This window comes from Castor canadensis, chromosome 7, assembly GCF_047511655.1.
Source record: "Castor canadensis chromosome 7, mCasCan1.hap1v2, whole genome shotgun sequence".
NCBI classification, from domain to species: domain Eukaryota; kingdom Metazoa; phylum Chordata; class Mammalia; order Rodentia; family Castoridae; genus Castor; species Castor canadensis.
In genome coordinates this window covers 974,208-1,000,630 of record NC_133392.1, presented here as the reverse complement: position 1 = coordinate 1,000,630, position 26,423 = coordinate 974,208, and the positions used below count along the sequence as shown (strand labels likewise).

At 50.7% G+C, this 26,423-nt stretch overlaps 1 protein-coding gene across 3 annotated transcripts in view; it reads left to right on the top strand.

Annotated features, from left to right (window-relative positions):
- Inpp5a (inositol polyphosphate-5-phosphatase A) overlaps nt 1-26,423 on the top strand; it is a 203,507-nt gene that overhangs the window by 136,236 nt on the left and 40,848 nt on the right. For all 3 annotated transcript variants that reach the window (XM_020182976.2, XM_074078028.1, XM_074078027.1), the window contains exons 7-9: nt 7,516-7,568; nt 9,122-9,241; nt 22,524-22,608. In XM_020182976.2, coding sequence (XP_020038565.1) covers nt 7,516-7,568; nt 9,122-9,241; nt 22,524-22,608 — 258 coding nt within the window. The remainder of the gene's footprint in view (nt 1-7,515; nt 7,569-9,121; nt 9,242-22,523; nt 22,609-26,423) is intronic.

Here is a 26,423-nt window from a genome sequence, read left to right as displayed (position 1 = left end):
GTTGGTTCAACCAGGGAAGGCAGAGCAGTCAGCATAGAGCTGGAGGGTTGCTGGGCTAGTGGCTCAATGACACATCCCAGTGGTTGTGCCCACGTGGCGCAGAGTGTTCAGGGTGTCTGTTGGGTGTTAAGTGCTGCTGTTTTGAAGCAGCTGTCAGACATTGCACATGATCCTGGGTGCTATTACTTTTTAATAAGCCTACTAACAGCATTTTGGGAACCTCGTAAGCCTGTGTCATGTGTTCATACCTTGCCCTGCATCATCTGTGAAGTCACAGTAGGTTTGGATGCCCTGACCAGCCGTGTTTCAAGTCCTGAAGTGGAAGAACTGAGTGCTGTCTCCTGACATCTGTTGGCTGTTCATGTATGTCCTGCCCTCGCCATGATGTTGAGGCTGTGTCTGGGCTCATTGGCTGGCCTACTCCAAAAAGTATGGCTCTGTAGTTCCCTCTCCACTAGGTGTCTGCATAGTGCAGTGGTCATACTTGCTCAGAGCTGATTTTCAGCAAGGCCACACTTTATTAACTTTCTTCATGACCTACTCCTTGAGTGGATAGATTGTGGCTGCCTCCATGAAGGATGGCACTCTTGTCACCCTGTGGCTTGGCTTCCTAATCCATCATTCCCAGGCCAAGGATGTGGTGTCAGCAGGCCAGCCTCTGTCCTCAGCTGACTTAGGCTTACTACCAGCTCAGCTCCCTCACTCCCTTCTGCTCCAAACACCCTGAGGTGGAAAGAAGACAATGGGAAAGCTCTGGGACTTTCATGTAGCAGCATCTGTGAGTCATGAAACTTTACTGAATGTGTAGGACTCTGCAGACGAACCCTGTGGGAGCTGTGGTTACCTTGGAGAATCTGTGGGCCAACAAGCCAGCTTCAGCACATGGTTATGGCTGAGCTTGGTCCTCTGTCCATCACAGACCAATCCTTGCTCACAGGGAGGCCTCTTTGGGGCTGACACTGACTCCAGCTCTTATCTCAAAATGACCACAGTAGACTTGGGCCCCAGTGGAAATGGTGGATGCTAGAGGAAGCTTAAGGTAGGGCTGGGAAACCAGGGCTGGCTGAGGCAGGACAGCAAGTGCCCTGCTCTGTGGTTTTGAGATACCACTTGCAGAACAGGTGGGGTGGACTGCAGGTGGGCAGTGCTGGATGCAGGGTGCAAGTGGTAATATGTGTGATGATTTCGGGGGCGAGCAGTGTTTGAGGCAATTCAAATATCCTTCCTAGCAATGTTCTCTTTTAAATACTCCCTTGAACTGTCTCCAGTGTTGAGAAGAGTGTACCAAATCAGGGCACATGCCATTTGCCTGGCCCAGACTGAGAGCGGCTATGACTGTGCACATGACCATACCTTGCTGCAGGTCAAGCTCTTGGCCCTACTGCCCCTCCCTGCCCTGCTTCTCAGTAGGGTCTTCTCCTGAAGACAGCATCTGCCTTCTTCCTAAGAGCCCTGCATGTGTCTGTGCAATGTGCAGTTGAGCCCTTAACCACTTACTGTGTTTAACTTTCCCATGAGTAGAACCAGGCATGGTGGCTCATAGCTATAATCCCAGTGGAGACTAGGAGGGAGGTAGAGATCTGGAAGATCCAGATTCAAGACCAGCCCAGGCAAAAAGTTAGCGAGAACCCATCTCACCAAACAAGTGTTGTGTGATGGTGCCTACCTGTTATCGCATCTACAAGGAAGATTGCTGTCCAAGGCCAGCCTGGGCAAAAAAATGTAAGATCTTATGGCGGCACTGGGATTTGAACTCAGGGCCTTATGCTTGCTGGGCAGGTGCTTTTCCCACTTGAGCTACTCTACCAGCCTGAGATAGTATCTTAAAAATAACTAAAGCAAAAAGAGCTGAGAGCGTTGCTGAAGTGGTAGAGCACCTGCCTAGCAAGTGCATGGCCCTGAGTTCAAACCCCAGTACCACCAAAAACATAACAAAATAAAAAAGTAAAGTTCCCATGAGAACTTTTGCCTTACATAGTTCCCATGCCTCTCCATACATGGCCTCTTGGTGGACACATAAAGTTGCTCTGTCTAAAGACTCGGTGAGTAGCTTTCCTGGTGCCACATGTCCTCACACCTCACATTACAGTGCCAGGAGTGAGGATGACAGGTCCTTTTTTTTTCTCTTTTCCTTTTTGTGGACTGGGATTTGAACTCAGGGCCTTCACCTTGAGCCACTCCACTAGCCCTTTTCTGTGACAGATTTTTTCAAGATAGGTTCTCACGAACTATTTGCCTGGGCTGGCTTCGAACCACAATCTTCCTGGTCTTCACCTCCTGAGTAGCTAGGATTACAGGTATGAGCCACTGGTGCCTGGAATGACAGATCCTCTTGTTGGATCTTTGTCCTCGCACTGCAGGCTGTGGGATCCTGGCCACATGATCCTGTCCCTGACTTCTGTGCCTGTCTTCCAGTGTCTTAACAAAGCTTCCTGTGTTCTGAGTGAGCAGAGGAAGGGAGAGGTCAGGGAGGTGAGCACCATGTGAAATAGCCCACAGGTGTGAGGCTTCCCTCAATACCTTACAGTTCCTCCAGAGATACCTTACAGGTTCCTGACATACCCACACAATCCTCACACCCTGGTTCCCTCCAAGGGCCCCCTTGCTCTCACCCATAGCCTCAGGGCATCTCTAAGTGAGAGACTCTCTTTTCCCTGCTGGCCCAGGCAGCATGGGGAGCCAAGGTCAGTGAAGACTGGGGACCTTGGCTATGCCTTGCCACTGTGGCCAGTGCTCTGCCCCTTGTGGTGCTGGTAAATGGTTTGGGGCAGAACATAAGGGTTGTACTCAGTGAACCTGGCTTCAGGTACCATGTTATCATGTCTGCAAGCAGAGGAGAAAATGTACTCAAAGGAAGGGAAGGCCTTGGGGTATCTTGGGGTGGACTCCAGTCTTGACTTGGAGAGCAGCGAGTTACTGTCCACAGTCTGGCAGTCAGCTGATCACCAGCCTCTGTGGCAGCTGTGCCTGGACCTGCCAGGACACTAGCTTTCCTGGGGTGTTGTCTAGAAGGCCATTTTGGGATCTGATAGCTTTGCCCTCACTGCTCGTGCAATACAGGGGGCGGGATGTCACATGTTTCCTTTCATTCTGGTAATTAGTAGAAGAGAAAAAAAACCTCATTTTAAAACCACAAACTCTGACATTCTGTCAGCAGTGTGCCACTTCTTGTGTGCAGAGCCTCACAAAGAACGTGGCATTTGGATGGCCCTGTGCAGGAATTGCAGGTCAGATGTGAGCTGGAGCCTAGATGGCCTGCCAGCCTTGCCTCTCCTGAGCCTTTCCGTAGGCCTTCACTGCATTGAGCACATTTTGGGGGAGGGAATTAGTTGAAGACTGATCTCTCTTTCTTTTATTACCATCACTTAAGGATAATCTAAATGTAATTACCGTGATGGAGGCATAATGCAATTGCAAATAATTACAGCCTCTGCATCTAAAACTCACAAAACTTTCTCTGCTGATTTATGGGTGCTTTTGGCTCAGTATGAATTTCAAATGACGCCTCTGGGAGCAGCACTCCACATAATGTGAGGCCATTTTTAAAAAGCGGATTTGTGTAGTCGATCGGGGCGAGTCATTTTTTTCCTCTTGCCCGTAGTGAGAAATTGGTTGTTACCATAGATCACAGGCCGTGCTGCAAGTGCCCATGAAAGATGAATTAATTCCACTAATGCTCTGAGCAGGCCTTTCACAGCAGGGCTGCCTGGCGATAACCTCCCCGCAGCCTCTCTTTTCTCCACTGCGATTTATGCTGTCTTTTTAGTAGATGAAGCAGCCTGTATTCGCAATCCATCTGCCGACTCAAGGAACCCTATTAATAGGGAACGGAGCAAAGACCACATGAGGCAAAAGAGCTGTGCCACCCTCCCAGGCCTGCTTGGTTTCTGTTTCTGTGGTGATGTCCCTCCAAGAGTAGAGAAGCCACATGAGAGCCTGGGTGCACCAACCCAGGAGGATGTTAGGGGTTCAGAAGGTGGTTGATGACCAGAAAGTTCTAGAATGTGGCCTGATGGAAGAGATCTGTCAGACCTCGAGAAGTCCTTCCCCACTCACCCACCTCTGCTTCCACTTGGAACGCCCAGGCAGCTGTATCTGCAGCTGGGAGCCTCTGCACTTTGCAATGTCCTAATATACCCTGCTACAACCTGGGCTGCGCAGGCATTCCCTGCTGCGTGCCAAATACAGCTGTGCACATTTTGTTGTGTGTACATGGATGCATATGTACATTTGCGTGTCTGTGTTTGGAAAAGTGGGGATGTCCAGGGAGGTCACGCATGTGTGTGTGTATTGTGAGTAAGGGTTTCCAGGGAGGCCACACTGAGGAGCGATCTCCATCAGAAAGGCTCTTGAGTAGCCCACTGACTGCAGTGTTGTGCATTGAGTGGGAAGTGAGTGGTCAGGAAGAGAGAACTTCAGCCCAGGAATATGCTGCTTTCTCCAGGGAGCTGGTGGTTTGGGGCAGGTCTTTGGGCCACAGTTTCCTCCATGGTGAAATGAGAGTATTGCTGTCTGGTCCACCTTCCCTGGGCATATGGGACACTGCAGGTGAGACCGTCTTTCACATGGGCTCAGGAAGGGCTGGCATTCCTTCCTGGAAGGAGCAGGGCTGCATCCTTGCCCAGATCCCTGGGCAGGTGGGTGAGCCTCGGGCAACAGGCTGTGAGAACATCAGAGTGTCATGGGTTTACCCTTACGAGGTGGGTGGGTGGTGGCCATAAAGACCACCATTCTTCCCACACAGTGGGGCATGCTTCTGTGGTGCTGTGGACTGGCCTGCACATGCCTCGGATTGTGTTAACTGTCGCTCTGAATGCAGCAGAACAGGCACAGGTCCCAGTCCCGTGTGGCTGCATCCTTGCAGGATCAGTGGCATGCTGTGCTCAGGAAGTAAATTGCAGAGGTGCTGGGATGCAGCAGGGTGCGAGTCCATGCAGGATGATGTTTGAACTTTGGGGAGGTAGAGGGGATGGTCAGCTGTTGTCAGGCCAATGGAATATTGCATATAGATTCTACATTAGAAGTGGTAGTCTACCTTGGCAGAGCCTGGTGTGCTGGGGAAAGAGCAAGGGAGGAGGGGCCATGGGAGCATACAGCCCTACTGTAATGGCTTGTCCAGGAGGAAGGGGCCTTGTCAGTGACAGGGTCTAAGGTCAGCTCTCAGAGCAAACAAGAGGGCCTAGAGTGGGCCCATATGATGGAGCCTAAGGGACTCTGCCTTCAGGCCCTGATTCAGAGTTAGAGTCCAGCCAGTCACACACAGGTGGTGCAGGAGGAGAGGAGGTAGGGAAAAGAGAGGAAGGGAAAGAACCCAGCTGAGCCCTTGAGGAGTGGGTATGGGCTCATGCCCCATCTTGCAGCATCCTTACAGTATCCCTGCAGTGTGGACTCTGGCCTCCCTCATCATGCTCAAGGACCCTGTCTTTACTGCAGCAGTGGAGATGGGCCCTGTCCCAAGGAGCTTAGCTGCTGAGGGTGGAATCCATCACATTGCTGCTACTATGGCTGCTGATGGCAACAGGCTTACCAGGAAAGCATGGGTTGGACTGGGACACGTGGAAGAGGGAGAAAGGCCTTCCAGGCAGGTGTTTTGGAATACAGGAAGTGCGAAGCGGAGAAGTTCTACTGTGGGTGATTCCAGGCATCAATAAGTATTCCAGCGGCTGACTTTTCCTTCTTGAGGATGGTACCTGGCTGTGGAGTGGCCTCCACAGGAAGGGAATAGGGATGTTCCTGTGGCACTTGGACTGCTGGTGTGGAGTCCACGTGTCGTAATGAGCAAGTGCCTGACTCAGGACAGCTGACTCTCATGCTCCACTTGGCTTCTTGGGAGTCAGCAGTAGTCACATTGGGAAGTGGTCCCACCACTTGTCTAGTGACAACTTGAGTAGCATCCAAGGGCTTTTGCATGGCCAGATGTGCAGGCTCAGAGCAGGGCCAGCTTGTGGTGTTATACTCAGCCCACCTGGACAGGCAGGGCAGGAGGGAAAAGGTCGGCTCACGTGTGTCCAGCTGGGGAGGTAGGAAGGAGCATATGGGAAACTCTGTAGTTTCTGGTCAGTTTTTCTGTAAACCAAAAACTGCTCTAGTATGATCTCCTCACCAAGGAGAAACACAACCTTCACTTTGTCCTCTGCCATTCAAGATAGGCCCAGGCACCTTAAGGCTCATCTCTCCTCCATCCTCTGTCCACAAGTCCACTGTAGCAGGCACTGTGGCTGGGGCCAAAGTAGCTGATACCCACGCTTTGGCCAGCATTCTAGGGGAGAGAGAATGCTCTTCCACAAGAGTCTTTTCACATTGTGCTTGTGAGCTGGGGGTGCAGAGGGTACAGGGAGAGCAGGATCTCCATTCCCAGTGCTGACGTGAGGTGGCCCTGCTTTGTGGCTACTTAAATTAAAATTACATAAGACAACGTGGAATCGAAAGTTCGGGTCTTCATTCATACACTTTGATGTGGGCAGGCAGGCCCAGACCTTCCATTGTCCCACAGATCCTGCTCCACAGCTGGCTACATCTTAGGCTGTCTCCCATGTTTACGTGAGCACCCATTGGTCAGTGATGCTGAAAAAGGAAGCACAGGTGGCTTGTCCACATGTGTCACCATCCGAAGCTGTGGCTGAGTTGTGTCCAGGCCTCTGCCCCTTCCCACCCTCTGTTCTCTCCATTTCCATTTTAGGACCAGCAGAGGATAATGATGGACATCAGTGATCATCCTCCCAGACTGGAATAAAGAGTGCTTTAGGAAGGCAGAAAGCATGTGGCAGAAGTAAACAATCTGACCCCTTTCACTGTTAGCAAGTGTCTCAGAGGAAACCTTAGGCTGGGCAGTGTATAATAAACCAATGCACTATTTTTCACAGTTCTGGAGTCTGGGAAGTCAAGATCCATGTGTTTGCAGGTTCAGTGTCTTGTAAGGGCTGTCTAGTCTACTAAGACAGTGCCTGTTGCTATGTTCTCCATGGGGACAAACACTGTCCCCACATGGCAGAAGGGACAGAAAGGTGAAAAAGGACCAGACTCCCCTCGTCAAGACTTTTATAAGGGTAATAGCCACTCATGAGGGTGGAGCCTCTCAGAGACTTTATCTCTCAGTACCATCTTGGATTTGGGAGACACTCAGATCATAGCACACGTTCTACCTTGGATCTGCCCCATATGCAGGCAGATGTCACTATCCCCCAGCTGTGCACAGGCTCTGTGTGCTATGGCACTGCTGGGAGTGGGCTGGCTAGGACAGGGCTTTGGTGGCAAGCCACATGCACTGCCCTCCCACATCTGACTTCTCAGTTTCTCTCTTGGTCAAGCCAACTCATGGCCATCAGGATGGCTGCTCTGGTCTCTCTTCACCCATAATAAGTGCCTATCTCAGTGCTTTAAGCAGGGTGCCTTGGACACTGGACAATTACCACTATGTCCTGCTTGGAAAGCTCTCACTGTGCCTCCAGTGCAGATGCACTGTATGGTACTCCCATTCCTCTTCGCGCTGCTCATTGTGCAACCTTTGTTTTCCAGTGCAAGTGGTCAAGAAAAGGCTTCATCCGGACAAGGTGGTGCATTGCTGACTGGTATGTTACATGGTGTTGAACTGTTTGTCTCCACGTGGTTTTCAGAGTACTTTTAGCTATCTGTTGTGTTTTGCATGATTGTTGTGTTGCAAATGGGCTATCAGAAGCTCTGCTCATTTTTAACAGGAACCACACCACATGACCCTTGCCCAGTCACTTGCCTTTTTAGTTTGTGGGTGATGCTGTATTCCCTGTAAATGGGAGGATGCTCAGTACAAATGGAATCCCTGCCTGAGCATCATGTGCTAGAGCCCACTGCAGGAGCATGTGTCCAGGTCAGAGTTAAATCATGTGAAGATGCCTGGCAGGCTACATTAATTGGGAGTCTGAACACAGATAAAGCAGGTTCTGTGTCTTCTCAGTTGTCCTGGGCTGGCCTTCCTGTGGGCATGCATTCCTCATAGCCATACCCTACCTCTTCTAGCTGAAGAGAATGATGGGCACCTGTTCCCAGCTTCCTGCCTATATGTACCTTCCCACATGCCCTGGTAGAAATTTAGATTTGTTTCAGTTTTCCTTCCAGGAAGTTTTACAGCCTCACTGCCTGAGACTTAATTGCAACAGAACAGAGCACTCACTCTCAGCCCTTAGCTGCAGAGACATGGTCTGTGGCTCAGCTGGGGTTCTGGCTCAGGCCCTGGGTGCTATTCAGGACAGGGTCCAGACAATGGGGCAGGGAGAGAGAAAGTGGCCTCAGGATGAAGCTGTAGTCCCTAGAGACCTAATTCAGAAGGTAGTTGGCCACCTGTGCCGCTCCTGGACTCAGGGAGCAATCTGGTACCATGTGGAGGACATCTAGGGCATGGATGCCCAGAGCTGGGTCATCGGACTCCTAGGGTGCTAGTGACCGCAGGCTACAAGGCTCTGTGAAGAAAGGAGATGTAGTCAAATGCCAGTGTCCTGAAGAGGTCCCTTTTGGGGATAGTGCTAGGATCTCTTCTGGTAAGGTGGGTGTACCCATGCCAATTGGAGATGCCAGCAGACTCTCCAGGGTGTGGGAAAGACTGACAAACTAAATTTCAGCTTCACCACGTATGTGAGTGGCCTGTGGGTTTGCCAAAGATCTTCCTCGGGTTGTGTGCTCAGAATGTCTTCTGCAGAGTGAAAGGATGGTCCATCTGCCTGTCTCTGTACCCCCAGTGTTGTGGGGTCCCCAACAGTGGTACATTGGGTGGACCCCAGGAGCATGGGCTGTGGGAGCTGAGGCCAGGAGAGGTGTCTTTTCCTCAGTTTCGCCTGCATCCTGCAGAAAACTCTGTAACTGAAAGTCCTTTTCTTTAAAGAAGAACAGCTCATGTTTTACCTGGCCAGAACACCTGCATCAGTGAGACCTTATTAAAGACTTAGCTGAAGGTCTCATGTTGTCTGGCCATAAGGAGGCAATGTCATGGGTCAGCCTGGAGGGGCCAAGGATGGGGTGAACAGACAGCTCCATTGGCAAGGAGACTGGAGCTGGTATGCACTGTCCTGGGGCACAGGGAGGGGTGGCACTTCTCAGGCAGCTCAGGGACTCAGAACCCTAGTCATCTGGTCCTTTGCTGTCTTGGTTGCAGTGCCTTCGACTTGGTGAACATCCATCTTTTCCATGATGCATCCAACTTAGTGGCTTGGGAGACAAGCCCTTCTGTGTACTCGGGCGTCCGGCACAAGGCCCTGGGCTACGTGCTCGACAGGTAGGTGCTGCTGCATGCTGGCCATTTCTGAACACAGTTGCACTGCTCCAAGGCTGCTTTCCTGCTTCGATTTTACATACTTGCCAGTGGTCCCTGGGAGTGCCAACCCATCCAGGCTGCAACACCCCAGGCCCATCCCTGACTAGAGCAGTGCCTCACCATGGCTAGATACACATCAGTTCCCTTTGTGTTTTGTGGGGAAATTAAGAAATGGTGCCTTGAAGACATGTGGAACCTAAATATCATCAGTGAAGCATCTCAGAACCATGATTGGTGCTTTTGACTGTAGGCTCAAAACTGGATGTCCAGGGGCTCTGCTGACCATGGCAGTGCCTTTTCCAGAGCTCAGGCCCTGTTTGGTGATTGGGGCTACTGGGCTCGGGTTCAGACACATTAGAGCAGTGCTGGTTGTGTTCAGTCAGCTCAACTCAGGAAGGCCCTGCTGCCCAGCCCTGCATGGTGCTTCCTTGCTTCTGCCTCTGCCCCATGCTGTCCAGCTGACCAGCTCATGCATCATCCTGGGGATGGGCTTTGGGCCCTGAGGAGGAGATGGGTGGCCTTGGTGACTATTAGAACACCTTCTGCTGGACTTCCAACCAACCTTGCCCCAACCCCCTAGGCTCCAGACCCCTCTGTCTGTGATGGCCTCTGTGACCTTTGACAGGTCAGAGCTGACAAGCTGTCATGTGGAAAAGACAGGAGCCCTGACTAGTAGATGAGCCTGGCCTTGGCATCAGTGCCTTCCTGATTTTCAGGTGGACCGTTTGCTGAAGCTCAACCCAGGAGCCAAGTCAGGGGTTAGTCTGCTCATTCTGTGTGGTCCTCAGCATCCCCCTGAGATAGCAGAAGGACCAATTCAGGCTTGCAATGGCTGCTTCCCACAGACCCAAGATGGGTAGTCTCTGATCCCTTCTGAGCCTACTGTTTCCTAGGGTTCCTGTCCTGATCTTGCACCAAAGAAAAGGCATCACGCTGAGCTCCAGAGGAAACACATGGAGCCTCGCACTGCTCTGCTTCAGGCTTGTTTCCTCAGTGAGCCCTCTCTGGCCTTCCCCTTAGACCCTGTTCTAGGGTTCTCTATCCTCCTGCCCAAATGCACCTTTCTTTCTCTCCCTGAGCCACTAACTGCTATCACGTAGCACTTTCTGTCTGTCCTCCTAGAAGAGTATGAGATCTGTAAGCACAGGCATTATGCCAAGCAGCAAACCATGCCATTCCCAGGCCACTACCCTGAGTGGCCACATTGTTGCTCACAGTCCTGAGAGCAAAGGCACCGGTCATGATGTGCCAGAGGCTGGACCCAGAGAAGAGAAAAAGCCGTGACAAGATGTATGATGTTCTCTGAGTCTCTGGGAGGCTTTTTGGGAGAGGTTACCAGGTGAAACAAGAACAGTCCACCCAAAGGGGGCTTTTTAAGGACCCCTACCTTGAATCACACATGTGTGTTGGATGCACCACCATCAGATCATTGAGGGCAGGCTGGGAGAGCCCCATGAGAGGAGACTGTAGGAACTGGGCACTTTCTGCCCAACAAGGCTGGTGACCTGGGGAGGTGCCTTGAGGGGTGTCCAGAGTCAGTTGGGGTCACAGAGAGAAGAGCTACTAGGGAGATCCTTGAACAAGTGTTTGGACATGATCCTGTCTCTTTACTGTGGCCTCTGTGAGAATAGTATGCATGCATGTGTGTTGTGTGTGAGCATGCATGCATATGTCTATGTGTGTTCGTGTGTGTGTTGGGCTTGTATGGGGACATGCATGTGTGCTGTAGTTCAGTGGTTGTGTCCTGAGCAAGAGATGAGGCTGGGTCCTCCTGACCATGGTGTCCCTCCAGGATGAGGCTGGCGCTGCCTAGGTGCCTCCTCTCTCCAGTGCTTCTCCCTGCATCTGCATGGGCTGTGAGTGTGGCCTGCTTATATGGGCTCACAGCCACTGGCTTCATATTCCCCAGGGTGGTGCTCTACACAGGAAGTCAGGAGGTGTGTTCCCATCCCAGTTGCTGCCATTAGCCAGGCATGTGGCTGACAATCCCACTTGGGAGAGGAAGTCAGCCCAGGGCCTGGGATCTGGTCTCTTTTCCCTGCCAATGGCTTCAAGCCTCATCTCCAGCATGAGGGAAGGCCCTAGTGTGCTGGCATCTGCCAGGACCTTGCAGAGGGTCCACAGATGTGACACATGTTGCTGCCCCACACTGAGGATCCAGACCTCAGCCTGCTGCTGGGGCTGACGTTCAAGCACAGAGGTGGTCTGGAGCCCACATCTAAGTTTTTGCCTCCTGCTGTGGAACTGAGCCCAGGCAGTGGCTATGGGCTCAGGTGCTTTGTGACCGGCAACTGCTGGTGCCATGTCCAAACATGGCCCAGTGCCTGGGGCATCCTGTCTTTCCATTCCCCACTCATCCTTCCTGGCTCCTGCACCTCACTCATACCTGTTCTGGAGCATCTTCTACCATGGGCCCTGCACAGCCATGTCTGTGTGGAGGCTCAACTGCAGCGCTGCTCACTCCCTCCTGGAGTGGAAAAACTGGCTTTTATTGCCCCAGGTAAGCCACACCCTCCAAGATGGTACCTCACATAAAGTGGCCTTTCTCAGTGTAGTGAGGGCGGGTGTCCCTGAGTCCTTCCCACTAGAGCACTCTCGGTGGAGGTGGGCCGGCTGGACCCCATTAGCTCCTCCACTGGGCCCCTCATGAGACAGTGATATAGCATTCCAGCAGGCAAGGTCCTGGTTCACGTTGTAGTCATGTGTGGTTCTTCCTGCCCAATTGGTTCTTTGTTTCATGGCTCCCAGGTTTTTAGAGACCCTGCCAGTGGGGCTCAGGAGCTGAGAGGGATTTGCTGTGCATTTGGTGTTGGTGGCCATGGTCAGGTATCGGTATGGTAAGGCACTAAAACATGTCATTACCCTACACTGCCTCGCCTCCACAGCATCCAGAAAGCAGCCTTGGGGTTGCGGGCCACTTTCTGCATCTTTGCGTTCCCATGAACGGCCTCTGTGGTGAGCTCAGCCAGCCGCAGATCCGGACCTCCTCCGTGCTGGGTCGGGCTGCTAGACACAAAGGGGCACTCTGTAGGAGCGGTGAATGATGGGCCGCCCTTTCATCGGGGCTGCTAACCTTTTGGCAGCCACCAGCAGACTGCATTCTGCTGTGCTGATTGGGAGGACAATAGTGCGCTGGTGTTTGAATGGACACTGCCACCAACAGCGCTGCATTCACAGCAGCACTGGGAACCGTGCAAGCATTGTCTGCTGGTCCCTGAGCTGCAGGAGATAGAGAGGAGGCTCCTGAGAGGCAGCCTGCCTTCTCTAGGTTTAATGTCACTGTGCAGCTGCAGGTCCCCATCTTTTCTGAGCTGCCAAAGCTGGGGTTGGGCAGACTTACATCCCTCTCTCTAAGAAGTGGAAGAAGACCCTATTTTAAAACCACTCTGCACTCTGCAACTTTTGCCTAAATCTAAAATTATTCCAAAATAAAAAGGTAATTTAAAAAAAAAAAACATACTGAGAGACAAACTCTGAGTTAAACTCTCCAACAGCCCCAGTTGTGAGTGGCACGAACCCCTGCACCAGGGCCATTGGACACAGGGTACCGCATGGCAGAGGCTCACGTCAGTGTGACACAGCTGGGCACACAACGGGAGAATCTGCCCCTCATTCCAACTTGAGCTTGGCCACCATAATCTTTTTGATATTTGAGGCATAGGAGACACCATTTTAGCGTTGATCAAGAGTAGCCACGATTTCTTTCCTTTTCCTTTCTTTTCTTGAGACAGGGTCTCACCATGTTGCCTCAACTTGAGATTCTTTTGCCTCAGCTTCCCAAGTGCTGAGATTACAGTTGTGTACCACCACCCCAGCAAGTCAGGATATCTTATCTCAAGTAATAATCTTTCTATTTGTGCAAATCTGTGAATTTTGTCTCGAATCTCTTGTTATGAAAGGTTAAAAAAAGACGATGAACCCCTTAATTAGTGAGGAGATCCAGGCAGGTTCAGAGGGCTGGAAAGTTGGAGGCATCTGTGCTGAGCCTGAGGGTACTGGGATGGTCCTTATAGTCAGACCCCGCCTCTGGCAGCTCTGGGCTGTGCCTATGCTGGTCCTGGCTGTGGTACTCAGTCGCTGCTCCAACGTGAGTTCAGCTCTTTGGGGGCATCTGGGGGCAACTAAGCCAGGACTCCACACTGGTCTTCCTGAGGCACTAACTGTGAACATGCCTTGAAACCTTCAGCACTCAGCTCATGAAATGAGATTTTTTTTTTCCACAGTGACAGAACTCTTCTGTGTCCCATTTGAAATGTGTCCTGGCTAGTTCAACAGAGACATTTTTACATTACAACTGTGAAATCTTGGCATAAAGCACCCCTCTGTCCCCCATTATTTTCTCACAAACACAGTCCATTGTCACAGTGCTGAAGTTAATTTGATCAACATTGGGACATTTAACTTTTATGTCCAGTCAAAAGAGTTGTTTCATGCTCATTTTGGGCATTCAAAGGAAATGATTGCCAGAAAAATAATGTTCCTCTGAACAATTCAGAGCAATTAGTTTCCCAGGGAGAAGCGATGTGACGCCGGCCGCCACACAGCTCTCCTTTATGGCTTTATGGATGGCCATCCGTCAGCTGTCAGCCTGCTCAAAGACCCTCCAACCTAAATGTTTCTGTTCAGGCCGTTCCCAGAACTCACTTCCCTGTTCAGTGAGCAGAAGAAAAGCACTGCGTCTCCAGGCAGAGGCAAGCGCTGTGCTAAGGATCTCGGTCATTCTGGATGCTGCAGTGTAGCAAGTGCCGGGCTAAGGATCTAGGTCATTCCAGCATAGCCAGTCAGATCTCCTTGCACCTTGTTTGCTGACCGCTGCCCTGCAGAAGAGTTGCAGGTGTCTGTGGGCTGTGCATACAGCCAGGCCTCCTTGAGTCCTGGGAGTCTACTGTCTGGAGCTTACCCTGAACTGCATGGAGTCCCTTGCAGTTATTCAGTGCCTGGAGCCCACAGTCCAGCACCACTCCACCATTCACATGTTAGCCTGAAACCCTGGGGCCCATGCCAGTGTTTCCATGGCATGCATCAGGAATGCAACTAAACAGGCTGTGTCAAATATAGTTGCAATTGTGGCAAGATAAACTAGTGGTGCCTTATGTCTCAGATGATTGATGAAATTTGCAATATGACCTGTTTTACTGAAACTGATTCAAGTGTCCAGAATATGGGAAGCTATGACAATGAGAAGTCCTCACGCCGTTAGTGGGGCAGCCTGTGCATCTTGGCTTTTCCCTTCCTGTGCTCTGTGTCTGCATCCTGAGCTTTTGCCTACCCTGCCACCAGCACCACCTGGACTTGGTGCCTCTTTTCCCTTTATACGTTTCTGTGCTTGTGTCACACGGGCACATGTCTCGACACTTCCATGCATCAGTGTAGTGACAGGTGTTCATGCCTGTATCACATGTGAGTGCAATTTGTTTTCGTGCATGTTAAATGTCCATAGTGATGTTTATGAGTGATACATGACTGACGTTTTGCTGCACACCTCCATCTCAGTGCATTTCTGGCTCTGGTGGCTTTGCATCACCTGCCTCTTTCTGTTGAGACCCCTTTTGGGGTTCTCAGTATTTTGCCAAAAGATGCCTCCCCACTCACCCAGCCACTCAGGGAAGGTGGAGTGATTTTGTTTTCCAGGAGCCAGTGAAGTTAAGCATCACTTTGAAAGCTCTCAGGTGTCTGAGGTTCAGGGGCTGCTCAGCTCTTTGAGGTCTCAGCTGTGGTTTTCCTGCCAGATGCTTGAGAAATGAAGTGGTCACAGGAGGCCCTGGATTTCATGACTCATGATGATATCTGAGCAGTTTGATGGGTTGGTTCTCAGTGTGAGAAAAAAGCACTTTCACAATCCAAATCCTGTGCTTAGAACACAGATGAGGATGGTGACTGCCAGAAGGAGAGCTCAGCCCAGCCCTCCCGCCATGGTGCACAGTGGGGTGGGGGTGCACAGAAGGGGTATGCAGCCCTTTAGAATGGGCACACAGAAGGGAAGGGGTGCACGGCAGAGGTATACAGTCCTCCAGCCTGGGTACACAGAGGTGTGGGGTGCACAGCAGGGACATGCAGTCCTGGGGTGCATAGTGGGTCTTCGGCATGCAGCCCTCTAGCTGGGGTACACAAGGGGTCTAGGGTGTGCAGCCACCCAACTGGGGTATACAACGGACCTGAACATGCAGCCCTCCAACCAAGATGCACAGTGGGTTGGGTGTGAGCAGTGAGGGTGCAAAGGGAGTGCGTGCTGCCCTCCAGCCAAGAGGTGCACAGTGGACTGGGTAAGCATCCTTCCAACCAGAGTGCACTGCGGGTTGGGGGTGCACAGTGGGGTGCGCTCTCCATCCAGGAATGCACCGTGGGGACACAGCAGATCGAAGGCCGTGCCTCAGAGTGGGATGGGTGTCTGCAAGAGAGCCTGGTCTTAGGTTGGGAAGGGTCAATGTGATGATGGACCCCAGATGCCTCAGTCTCATAGTAGATGCCCTGTGTGTCAAGGTTGGATGAATGAACTAATGAAATCCAGAGGAAATTATGTCATTTCTGGAGAGTCCACCTAATAATTTTAGTCTTGCTGGTGGGCTAGAAAACAGATAAGGCTAAGTAATAAGGAACCTTGGATAGCAACTTAGAGCCTAGGTACAGTTTTAATGTCCTGCTATCTTTTGTCTACATTGAATGTCCTGGGGATGGGCACTGTCCTAGTGCCCTATTTTTGGCTGCCACAGCAAAATACCACAGATGGTGCTTAAACCACAAAGGTGTATTTCTTGACGTTCTGGAAGCTGAGGGTGGCAAGGTCGACTCTAGCCAGTGCTCCTACCTGGCCTGCAGATGCTGTGTCCACAGCTGAGTACTCTGTTGTCTCTTGTTTGGTTCTCATTAACTCCACACCCTCCTTGAAGGTCCCATCTCCAGTACAGCCACTTTAGGAATGGGCCTCCATACAGGAATGGAAGACACTGTTCAGTCCACAGCAAGAGTGTGTGCATGAGTTCAGGCCATGAGGCAGCAACAGGAAGGAGAGCAGCAGCTTTCTTGGGTGAACTTTGGTGAAGGCTTAGGGTGGAGAAACCAGGAGACACGGGGGCACCAAGACAGGAGGATGCCCACATGGAAAGTGTGCTATGCTAGGAGGGTCAGCAGGCCAGTCAAGGAGCATGTCTGGGACTTGACCTGAGGTCTTGCTGTCCACTGTGGTGTGTGTTCCTGCTCAGAGTCTTGCCTCTGCCTTTGCCTTGGACTCTTTCTCTTATCTTTGCCTCAGCTGTGTTAGGCAAACTGAGCTGGGGTGGCTTCAGGCTCTACACAGCCAGAGCCTGTGTCTAGCACATATGCCCATAGGGGCCGAGTGAGGACTGAAGTCCTACTCAAGATTAAGAAAAACTTTTAGGTGACTAAATTACTCTAAAATATTTGGGTAGTTTCAGTCATTTTATATTGTCAATGCTTTTGCTTTTGTTTGAGTAGCCCGTGGCCTCTCCTATTGCTGAAAGACAACGCGACATTAGTTGATGTTGCGGTGTACGCAGACTGCACATTTAAATAAAAGTACAGTGCCAAGAATCTTAGTTTTGCATCCACTATGTTGGAATCACTGGAGGAGACAGGATTGACCAAGGCCTGGCTAGTCCACTTTCCAAATCTCTTTAGCTCCTTTGGGTTAAATAAAAAGAAGTAGTAGCTATGTGCAAGTTTGTCATTTCCTATGGCCCCTGCAGGACTGCTAGGACTATTCACAGGCACTGCCTGTAGTCCTCTGACCATGGAGCCCCATAAGGAGTGGCCAAGGCGGAGGCCCACTCAGTGTTCCTGCAGCAGAGAAGCCACAGCAGCTGGGACCATCATTTCTCAGTTGTCGTCTGTAACTCTCCCCATGACTTTAGCCATCACATCCATCCTGGGATGCAGTATCCTCAGACACAGGGGACAAGGCCCCTGACCAGGCGCAGGAAAGCTGCACCTCCCCCAGCCAGGCCGTCACATCCTGGAATCACCTGTCAAATAGGAGACACCATTTCCAGGCCTAAAAAATTGATTTTTATGGCTCTTCATGTAATTCTCTTTCTGAATGAGGCACATGATATTGATGTGGGCCTACTTTTTAATCATAATAGCTACTGACAAGGTAATTAATTTTAAAACAACTCTTTTTTTTTTTCTGGTCCAAATGGCACTATATTGAAATTAAAAGTGAGTACGGAAGGGCCGCAGACCTGGCACTCAGGCGATTGCCTGGGCCGGTGACAGCCCCTTCATCTTGCTGCTTCTGTGCGACCTTCAGAGATGGGTGTTGTTATTAATTGGCTCAGGCTATTATATCAAAAAGAGCAGGGCAGGGAAGCATGGTAAGTTTAGGGTTTTGATGATAGTCTTACAGGAACATAGATGTGCCAGTGAAATGGCCTTGCTGGGTCATCTGACCCCCATGCGTGCCCTGACCAGGACCTAGCAGCCCTCGTACGTGTGGAGCAGCCGAGGCTGCAACAGTCTCACTGCAAACACAAAACAGCCATCTGAAGTTTATGAATTCAGCTTAAGTCTCAGCTTCTTAAAAAAGAACTTGCCTGAAAACAGCTGCAGGGCATTTGCTTCTGTGAGCACCGTGCCTTCACATTGCCTGTAGACCTTCACTTCCTCCCTGTCAAAGCTCAGTGCAGTCTGCTGAGATTGACGCTTATGTCAGGCAGTGAACAGAGGGCTCCAGGCCACACGAGGGCGTTGATCTCCCCATGAGGACTGCACTCCCTGTGGTGTGCTTACTAATGCTGAGCTCAGCTCTGACTTGCTTCATGCATGGCTGGCCTCCTGCAGAGACCTCAGCACAACCTCTGCCCTAGACCACAGTGACTCCAGCAGCTTCAAGCACAACTGAGCAGCTATTGATCACAGGGAATGCCAAGAGCTCCCTTTCCCAGTGCAGAGCTTGGGGTGGTCTTCATGCATGGCAGTGGAAGAGATGGGACCTTTTAAAGTGGAGATTTGGCCTAAATGTATCTGGTTCAAGAGATAGGATTTATAAGTACATGTTCGCCTTCTTCCTGTTTTGCCCCTGGGTCCTTCATGGCCATCTCCTGTGGGTAGGGAAGAATGCTTGCTGTGAAGTGACTGTATGTGCTGGCTCCCTGTGCTCACATCACACCCTTAACAGGACACCACTTTTGAAGTGTGCCTCATTTTTTTAGTCATGCATGGAAAGTTAAATTAACCTTAGTTGACTTAATATCAAGAGAAGTGTAAGCACAAAAAGAAAAACAGGCAAGGTATGGTGACCCACATCTGTGATCTCAACACTGCAGGCTGAGGCAGGAGGATCACAGGTACAAGGCCAGCTTGGGCTATGTATTGAAAAATTAAAAAAAAAAAGTATAAACTTTCATTTGTTAACCCAGAAATCTTTAAAATTTCTACAATGGATTTTCTAAAGGATGAGAGTGCTCTGGGCTTTCTGGTGTTAGATGTTGACAGGTCCCAAGATGAAGTATGTGGGTGTCTCCACTTGTAAAGTGTTTCTGCTTGCAGATGTAATGATTCTTATCCTTCCAGCCACCCCTGTTGCCAGCCAAAGCTGGAGGTTTGCTTTGGTTTGGTTTTTCTCTAAAAATCAGAGGGTGGAACGAGGGGAGAGGAGGTGCTTACAGATAGGTGGTCCTCTTAGAACAGGTGGTGCTGCCCCCAGCTGGCCTGCACTTGCCAGGTCACCAGGTTTCCAGGCCCTTGGCCACCCTCCCATTCCTGCATTCCTCTGGAGCCTCCAGCATTTGCTCTGTGAAACCAGCTTGTAAACAGCAGTGCAAGTACCTCAGAGTGGTGCACAAGAAGGGCTTCCAGAGGGCTCTACCCTGCCCATGGAACCTTGTCACCCAGTCACCTGCTCAGCACTGTCACTGTCCAGATCCTCTGCCAGGCCACACGGGATGAGACTGTGCAGGAGTGGACCACAGAGTGAAAGGAGTGGGAGTCTGGGAAAAAGAAGGCTACGCACATCCACGAGAGGCCGATTGCTGCCAGGTCACATGAGGCTACAGCAGGATATGTGAATGTCAGCCACACCTGGACCCCAGGACTGCCTGCTTCACATGTCTTTGCCTCTACTGGAGAAAGTTGGCAGACCACCATCCTGAAGCATGGCCCAGGAACTCCAAAAAATGAGAATAAGATGTTGGGAACCAGCAAGAACACAGTTGCTGAACCCGGACTGAGACAGATGGAGTGTAAGCCAGTAGCCTGTGAGTGCACAGGATGGCAGGAAAGGAAGGAGCTTCCTGATTCCAGCAGATAAGCTGTGTGAGAGGGTCCTCAGCATCCTCAGGATGGCTCGTGGGACATGCTAGCACATCTTTCCCTGGATGGGAGTGGTTTTCTGTGTCCCAAGCTGGGAGTAGCCTCACCCTCAACAGTTAAGTCATCTGGAAGTCAGCATCACGATGCAAATAAAACTGATGTGAGACTTTGTAAAATCAGAACAATGTGACAGACCCAAGGGTGGTTTCTCTGCTGCTGTTGGTCCTGGAGCAGCAGCTGCACCAGAGTTGGGCTCTGAAGTGTGGCCCCTTGGCTGGCAGGGCCTGGACGCCTCACAGAAGTAGAGCACATCACTACCTCCTCTTTTCCCATTGGAACTGTGATGCAGAGAACCTGAACCCCAGTTCCATGAGGTGGAAGACCATCAAGCCTGGGTCCTGGTTTCTCATGGGACTGTGACCTTGGCAAAGACTGTGACTCTAGACAACAGGTTGTCTAGAGTATGTTTTCTTTAAGTGTTTAATGGTAGAAAAAGGTTTTCCTGAAGGTTATTCAGATACATTTTTGTTGAAACTGAGTCATGTCAGCATGGCCTCTCCCCTGGCTGATCCCAGGGGCACTGGGTGAGGAGCAGGTAAGAGAGGAGTGACAAGATCCGTGGCTGGCGAGACTCCTGCCTGCTCACTGATGCACTGGCTTCATTACTGAGCAGTGTTCCCTTCACAGAAACACTGAAAGTTAAAGCAAGTAGACGAGATTGTTGGCCTCTGCATTGTTAGGAAAAATCTGTTAAGATACGACCCTTCTCTTTAAGTCAGCACTTAAGTTGAAAGCAATTCCAATTAAAAACGAAGACAACACTTTCTGTGGAACTTAACCAGAAAATAAAGCAGGTAATATGAAAGAGGGATATGACGAGCAGAGGCCATTTTTAAGAGAACTGTCAACAGGAAGGACTTCTCTATAAAGAGTCCTAGGAGTTAAAAAGCATACAGAAAGGCGTGGGTGGTATCAAAAGACCTGTGCACCTTGGGAATTGTGTGCAATGATGCAAGCTTGTTGGGGAGCAGGTTAAGTAAACGGTGCTGGCCACTTGACCTCCTTGGGAAGGTTGATGAGTGGAAACTCCTGCTTCACACTGACTCCAGATGGAGCACTGGCTGCTGTCAATAACAGGTCTGGGGAAGGCACAGACAGCACGGAAAGTACTGTGTGTAAGGCTCTGTCCCAGGCTGTGAGAGAGTAAAGGAAACGCCAGCAGCAAGAGGTCCCACCAACCACAGAGTTTATAGGGAAGCCCATGGCAGAGAGCCAAGCAGAAGCAGGTCCTGAGTTCTAAAAACAAAAGGGAAATGCAAACTCCACTGAGTACCAGCAGAGGCTCAAACTCACTGTTCTCCAGGGCATTTGAGTAGAGAGGCCTGTCCTTCCCATGGAGGGCCCTGGGGTCAGTGCAGTAAGCTGAACTAAGCTCAGCAGCCCCATCAGGAGAGCAGGCTGCACAGCTACCTGCCTACATCACCAGGGCACTGAAGGGTCAGCAGGACAGAAGCCAGTGGCAACCTCATTCTTCCCACTGTAGATAGATCTCACTGCACACAACGGTGTGGCACCATGCCATGTAAAACTGATGGACCATTCATCTGTCCAGAGGATGGACCATTCATCTGTCCTTTTATTTCTCAAGCTAATGAACCAAATTGGAAAAGGTCCAGTCTTTGATTAATCAGCTGCCGTTCTCTCAGCCTCCTGGGTGCATGGCACCCCTGTCAAACTAACTCCAGCTCCAGGTGGGCACACCATTCTGCAGGTGATGGCCCTGATCACCTGCTGGTGCTCGCCCCTGCAGACAGCAGTGTACATTTATATGGAGCAGGAATCATGAGGTCATGAGGGTGGCACATTTGTGCTTCTTGGTAGCCATGAGAAGCTTTTGAGTCAATCTGATTAAGAAACTCCCCCTGACTTCTGCCTGGCTAATTATTGAGCTTTTTAAAAAACAGCATGTGGTCTCTTACTTCACCCTGGGCTTTGTGACAGCAAATGGTGAGAATGACGCTGGAGCTGGCAGCTGGATTTCTTCTACCTCTGTCCAAATGGAATTCTTGTGTTCCACTAATTCTTGGTAGCAAATACTGTGTTGCAAATGGTCTTCCTTCACTTTCAAATCAGAACTAGGGGTGTTTGCTCTGCCTAGAGAGCTTATTGACTGTATTGTTCCTTTTGGGGCTAGTAGGGGATTTGGGCTGCATCTGCAAGGGAAGCTGATTGTCATCTGGCCACATGGTCACATGTATGCATCTTTCAGTGGAAAAATCCTCATTAAATGGATTGTGATTGATTCAGAATATGTGGAAAAGTATTCTTTCAGCAAGGCAGCACCAGCTAGTGCGCGCGCGTGTGTGTGTATGTGTGAGAGAGAGAGAGCGAGAGTGAGAGAGAGAGAGAGAGAGAGAGAGAGAGAGAGAGAGAGCGAGCGAGTGCATGCACATTGCTTTATGATCTGCAAATGTCCAGGTGAAATAATGCATAAACACTGAAAAACAAACTGGAGCTCACATCCCACTGGGAGAAGTGTCTGCAGGCAGCTGAGGCAGTATTGGGCTGTGCTTGGCCTGCAGTCAAGGGGGTCCTACCTGCAGGACTCATCCCCACCTGTTCACCTGGACAACTGCCCGTCTTTCTGTCCTGCTTCTCTGGAATGTTGTTTCACTTGGGCATCTCTGTCCTGGCCCTGGATCCTTTTTTAGTGCAGCTTATTTTTCCCAAGCTTAGTTTTATTGTTGCCCTGGCTGCCTGATGAAGACAGAGCTGAGCACTTGATGGCCATGTGCTCGCAGTGGCATCAGGGCTAGATATAGTGCAAAGAAGTGATCACCATGGTGTCACTGAAGTGGAAAAGACACAGCCAAAAGTGGGCTTTGGCGGAGTATGGAGGGGAGATGTGACTAGCCAGGAGTGGTGGTCTGGTTATTGTCACACCCTCACCAACCTCTGTGTCCTTTTTTCCTCCTAGAATCATCGACCAGCGATTCGAGAAAGTTTCCTACTTTGTCTTTGGTGATTTCAACTTCCGCCTGGATTCCAAGTCCGTCATAGAGGTAGGCACGGCCTCTCACAGCCCACAGGTACTGTGCCTCATGGTAGCAGAGCTGAGAGAGCAGTGCAGGAGTGCCATCCCTTCCCAGCCACACTCACGCCGTGTTTTTCATGGACTACATTTTTTAAAGCAAAAAAATCTTAATAGAGAAACATCCTTGTTGTCAGAAGAGGGGGTCTTTATTGGAAATAGACAGGGATTGGAGTTCCTCAGAGCTGGGCAGTTGGTCCACCAGTCAACAATTACTGGCCTTTAGAGCAGGCAGCCCTGTGTCCTGCAGACTCAGTGAACCTCTCACAAAACAGCTGGGGGAACTGCTGAAGGCTACAGCTCAAATACCTGCAAAGTTAGGGCTTCTCGGGCTCCTACCTGACAGTTTTCCAACTACATTTTAGCTGTTTTTCCTCATTGTTCATGTAGAAACTATAAAAGCTCACTATGAATTTTGTACTTACCTGTCTGCAAGCTACTTGGTCTGTTTCATAAGTTGATACTGTGTTGGTTCTTGGGAACTCAGAGGCTGTGCTGGTTCCTGTGGGTGCTCCAGGCTGAGCGCTAGGATCCAAGGGCCCCTGGAGTGACTGCAGCTTGCAGACCTTGGCCCTGGGACCAGCAATGTGCACACTGAGGTCAGAAGGAAGCTGTGTGAGTTGGGCATGTCACCAAGAAAAGTGAATCTGTAGTAAGGTCCATGGATGTGGCTTTGCTTCCTTGGCTCTGGGACAGTGGGCTGGGGTCACTGGTCGCTCTCCGTTCTGTCCTGGTTCTTGTGTGACATTGGGATATGCCACCTTCCTCGGCAGTATCAGTGTGGGAGGTGCAGAAATGTGATACACAAACCATCTTCTGCCTTCCCTACATGAGGAGGCCTGGGCAGCAGGCCCGACAGCACCTCCAGCCCTATGTCAGGTGACTTCAAAGCACTTGGCACATCACGTAGCACAAACCGGGTAACAGCCACAAGTTCATCTTCCTCAGAAAATTGCTCCTTGCACCCCAGTGGTACTAGGGTCTTGAACTGATGGCCTTGTGCTTGTTAAGCAAGAACTTTATAACTTGAGCCACCCCTCCACCCTTTTTTTGCGTTAGGTTCTTTTTTCAGATAGGGTCTAGCATTTTCACCCCAGCCAGCTCAGACTGTGATCCTCCTACATAGCTGGAATTACAGGCATGTACTACCACACTCAGCTTATTTTTTGAGCTAGGGTCTCTCTCACTTTTTGCTTGGACTAACCTTGAACTACAATCCTCCCAATCTCTGCCTCCCAAGTAGCTAGGATTACAGACATGAGCCACCACACTTGGCAGAAAATTATTTCTTAAGGACAGAGCTGAGTAGGCTTTTACACATCCACTGTCTTACTTTGGTGAATGGAAATTGATAATGTCTGTGGAGATCCGTTTGTGTCTAATTAAACTGAGAGCCCTTGCCAGGGAGGCACCACAGTGTGCGTGTGAACTTTTGGTAACATGACTGGTCTTCCCAGGTGCTCAGTAGCTCTTGGTAGGGTTGCACCTTCACCAAATCACGGAGAAGGAAGGAGAGCTAGGACCACATGCAGCTTTTTTGTTTTGGTGGTAATACAGTTTGAACTCAGGACCTCATGCTTTCTGGGCAGGCACTCTACTGTGTGAACCATGCCCCCAGTCCCACATGCAGCTTTTAAGACAGATTCTATTGGGTCTGTGGGGGGAGGCGGGGAGTGTTTAGGGAGGAGACCAGAAAATCCTGTATCTATCCTACTAGGTTCTCCTCTGCTTGGAAGTTACAGAGCTTGTCTCGCTAGTATCTGTGGGGATCTCTCATAGCCTGGAAGCCACTCAGGGCACAAGAGGCCACAGTCCTTGTGGAAGGTCCCTCCTTAGCACACTCACCACTGGGGCTGGAAAGCCACACTTGGCAGATGAAGAATCTCTGCTCCTGATCCTCTACACTCGATTCCTGGCTCATTGGTGGAGACTAGTGTCTCTGCTGTGCACATTGACTTTCTCGGATGGCCAGAGCTGGTCAGTGCAGAGTGGCCTGGGTTAGGAAAAGGTCAGAAGAGCTCGGGAATGGCCTTTTCCTCCCAGGTAGAACAAATGTCACAAGTAGGGCAGCTGGTCCTGATGGGGCAGAACTGTTGCCAGGCACTGGTTCTGAGTTGCCCTTTGGGATGAGTTTGTGTGGGAAGACAGTTTGGCTGTCATAGGTGCAAAGCAAAGAGGCACAGCTGGGCCTGTGGGGGCTTTTAGAACATGCTAGGCAGGAAAGCTTGGGTCTCTGCAACAGGGTTGAGTCACTGAGGCACTGTGGGGCTTTTCTTTTTCTTACTAGGTGGAAAAGTGAGAAAATACCTGATGTAGCTTTGCACATCAATATGATGGGGCCATGCACTTCAAGGGGAGCCAGGCTGGAAGGAGCCATGGGGCCAATCAGCACTTAACGGACATACTACATTTTCTCATTTTTTGCAAAGTGGCCCCATTCTTCTCAAATGTTCTACACAGTACCCTTAACTTCATCCACCTTCAGCCACTTTGGTTGATCTCCATGATGGTCCTGTTTCTCAGGGTCAGGAATCCTGACACAGAGGTACTTGCAGTGGGCAGTTCAGGCAAGAGGAGGGGAGGAGTGGACATAGAGGGCTGCAGTCTTGGGCAGCATTTCCCGCTGGTTTTCGGTCTGGGACCCAAATGTCATCCAGTACAGGAAACCACAATGCCCTGTCTTCGGGGACGGACTGTGGTAAGGGAGCCCTGCCATATGTGCCCAACCCAGCCTCAAGGGGATGCAAGGATGGATGGACAAAGCACACATAGAAATGGGATGGTAGTGGGGAGGAGGGATTTGCGCCTGAGACCAGAGCTAGGATTTCCTTCTTGGTGAATGAACCTGCTTCTTTCCAAAGCAGCCGTCAGACATAACCTTGATGTCAGTCTACCAAAGACTCCTCAAATCCTAACAACCTTGTGCTTAGGGCCGTTCCGTTGTGAGTTGGCAAAGACTTCCAGGAACAGCTCTTCCAAAAGTCCAGGGCTTCAAGGACCTCTGACTATGCTGCAGAAGTCATGGGACCAGCTTCAGGATCTGACACTGGCCAGGCAGGTACAGCACCACCAGCTCTCCTCTGGAAATGCTGGCTCTTCATACCTCCTGATTTTCCCAAGAGCAGATCAGGAGCCATTGAAGTGCAGTTTCAAGTGTAGAATCCTCTCACAACTGCTCTTCAGATGAAGTGCAGCAGTGCACATTTGCCTGTGCTCCTCTGTCCTTTGGCTTCTGCCCTGGGCCCAGACTGGTCCTCAGACTATTCCTTTTGTCCCTCTGCTGAGCTCCCAAAGTGTGCCAATGCCATGTGTTTGCCTCTGTCCACAAGTGCCAGTGTCCTCCCTGCCAGGACTGCATGGGTGCATTGTGACAGACCAGCACTGGTGAGTGGACACATGGGCCAGAGGCCTGGATACAGAGCAAGGAAGGAGACCACCAGAGCCAGTGCAGTGTCACTCCCTACTCTTTGCTTCTTGGGGCATCTGTACAATGTTGGGCAGCAAAGCATAAGTTTTAGTTGGAGTGAAAATTAAAGCAAACATTTTGCATTCAGGTGGCCAGTTAACAGGCAGTAGTCATCAGTCTGCTGGGTACTGAGGATGCTCCTGCCAGCCTCCAGCTAGGGCTGTCACCTGCTTCACTAGGATCCCAAGTCAGGGTGCTGGAGAGGCCAGGTAGTGGCGGGCACTTGAAAGTCCTGGGTACCACTGTTGGATGGGCAGGAATGGACACCAGAGTGTGGTGAGCGGGCAAGACCTCAGTGTGGACAAGAAGATGGTGGAGCT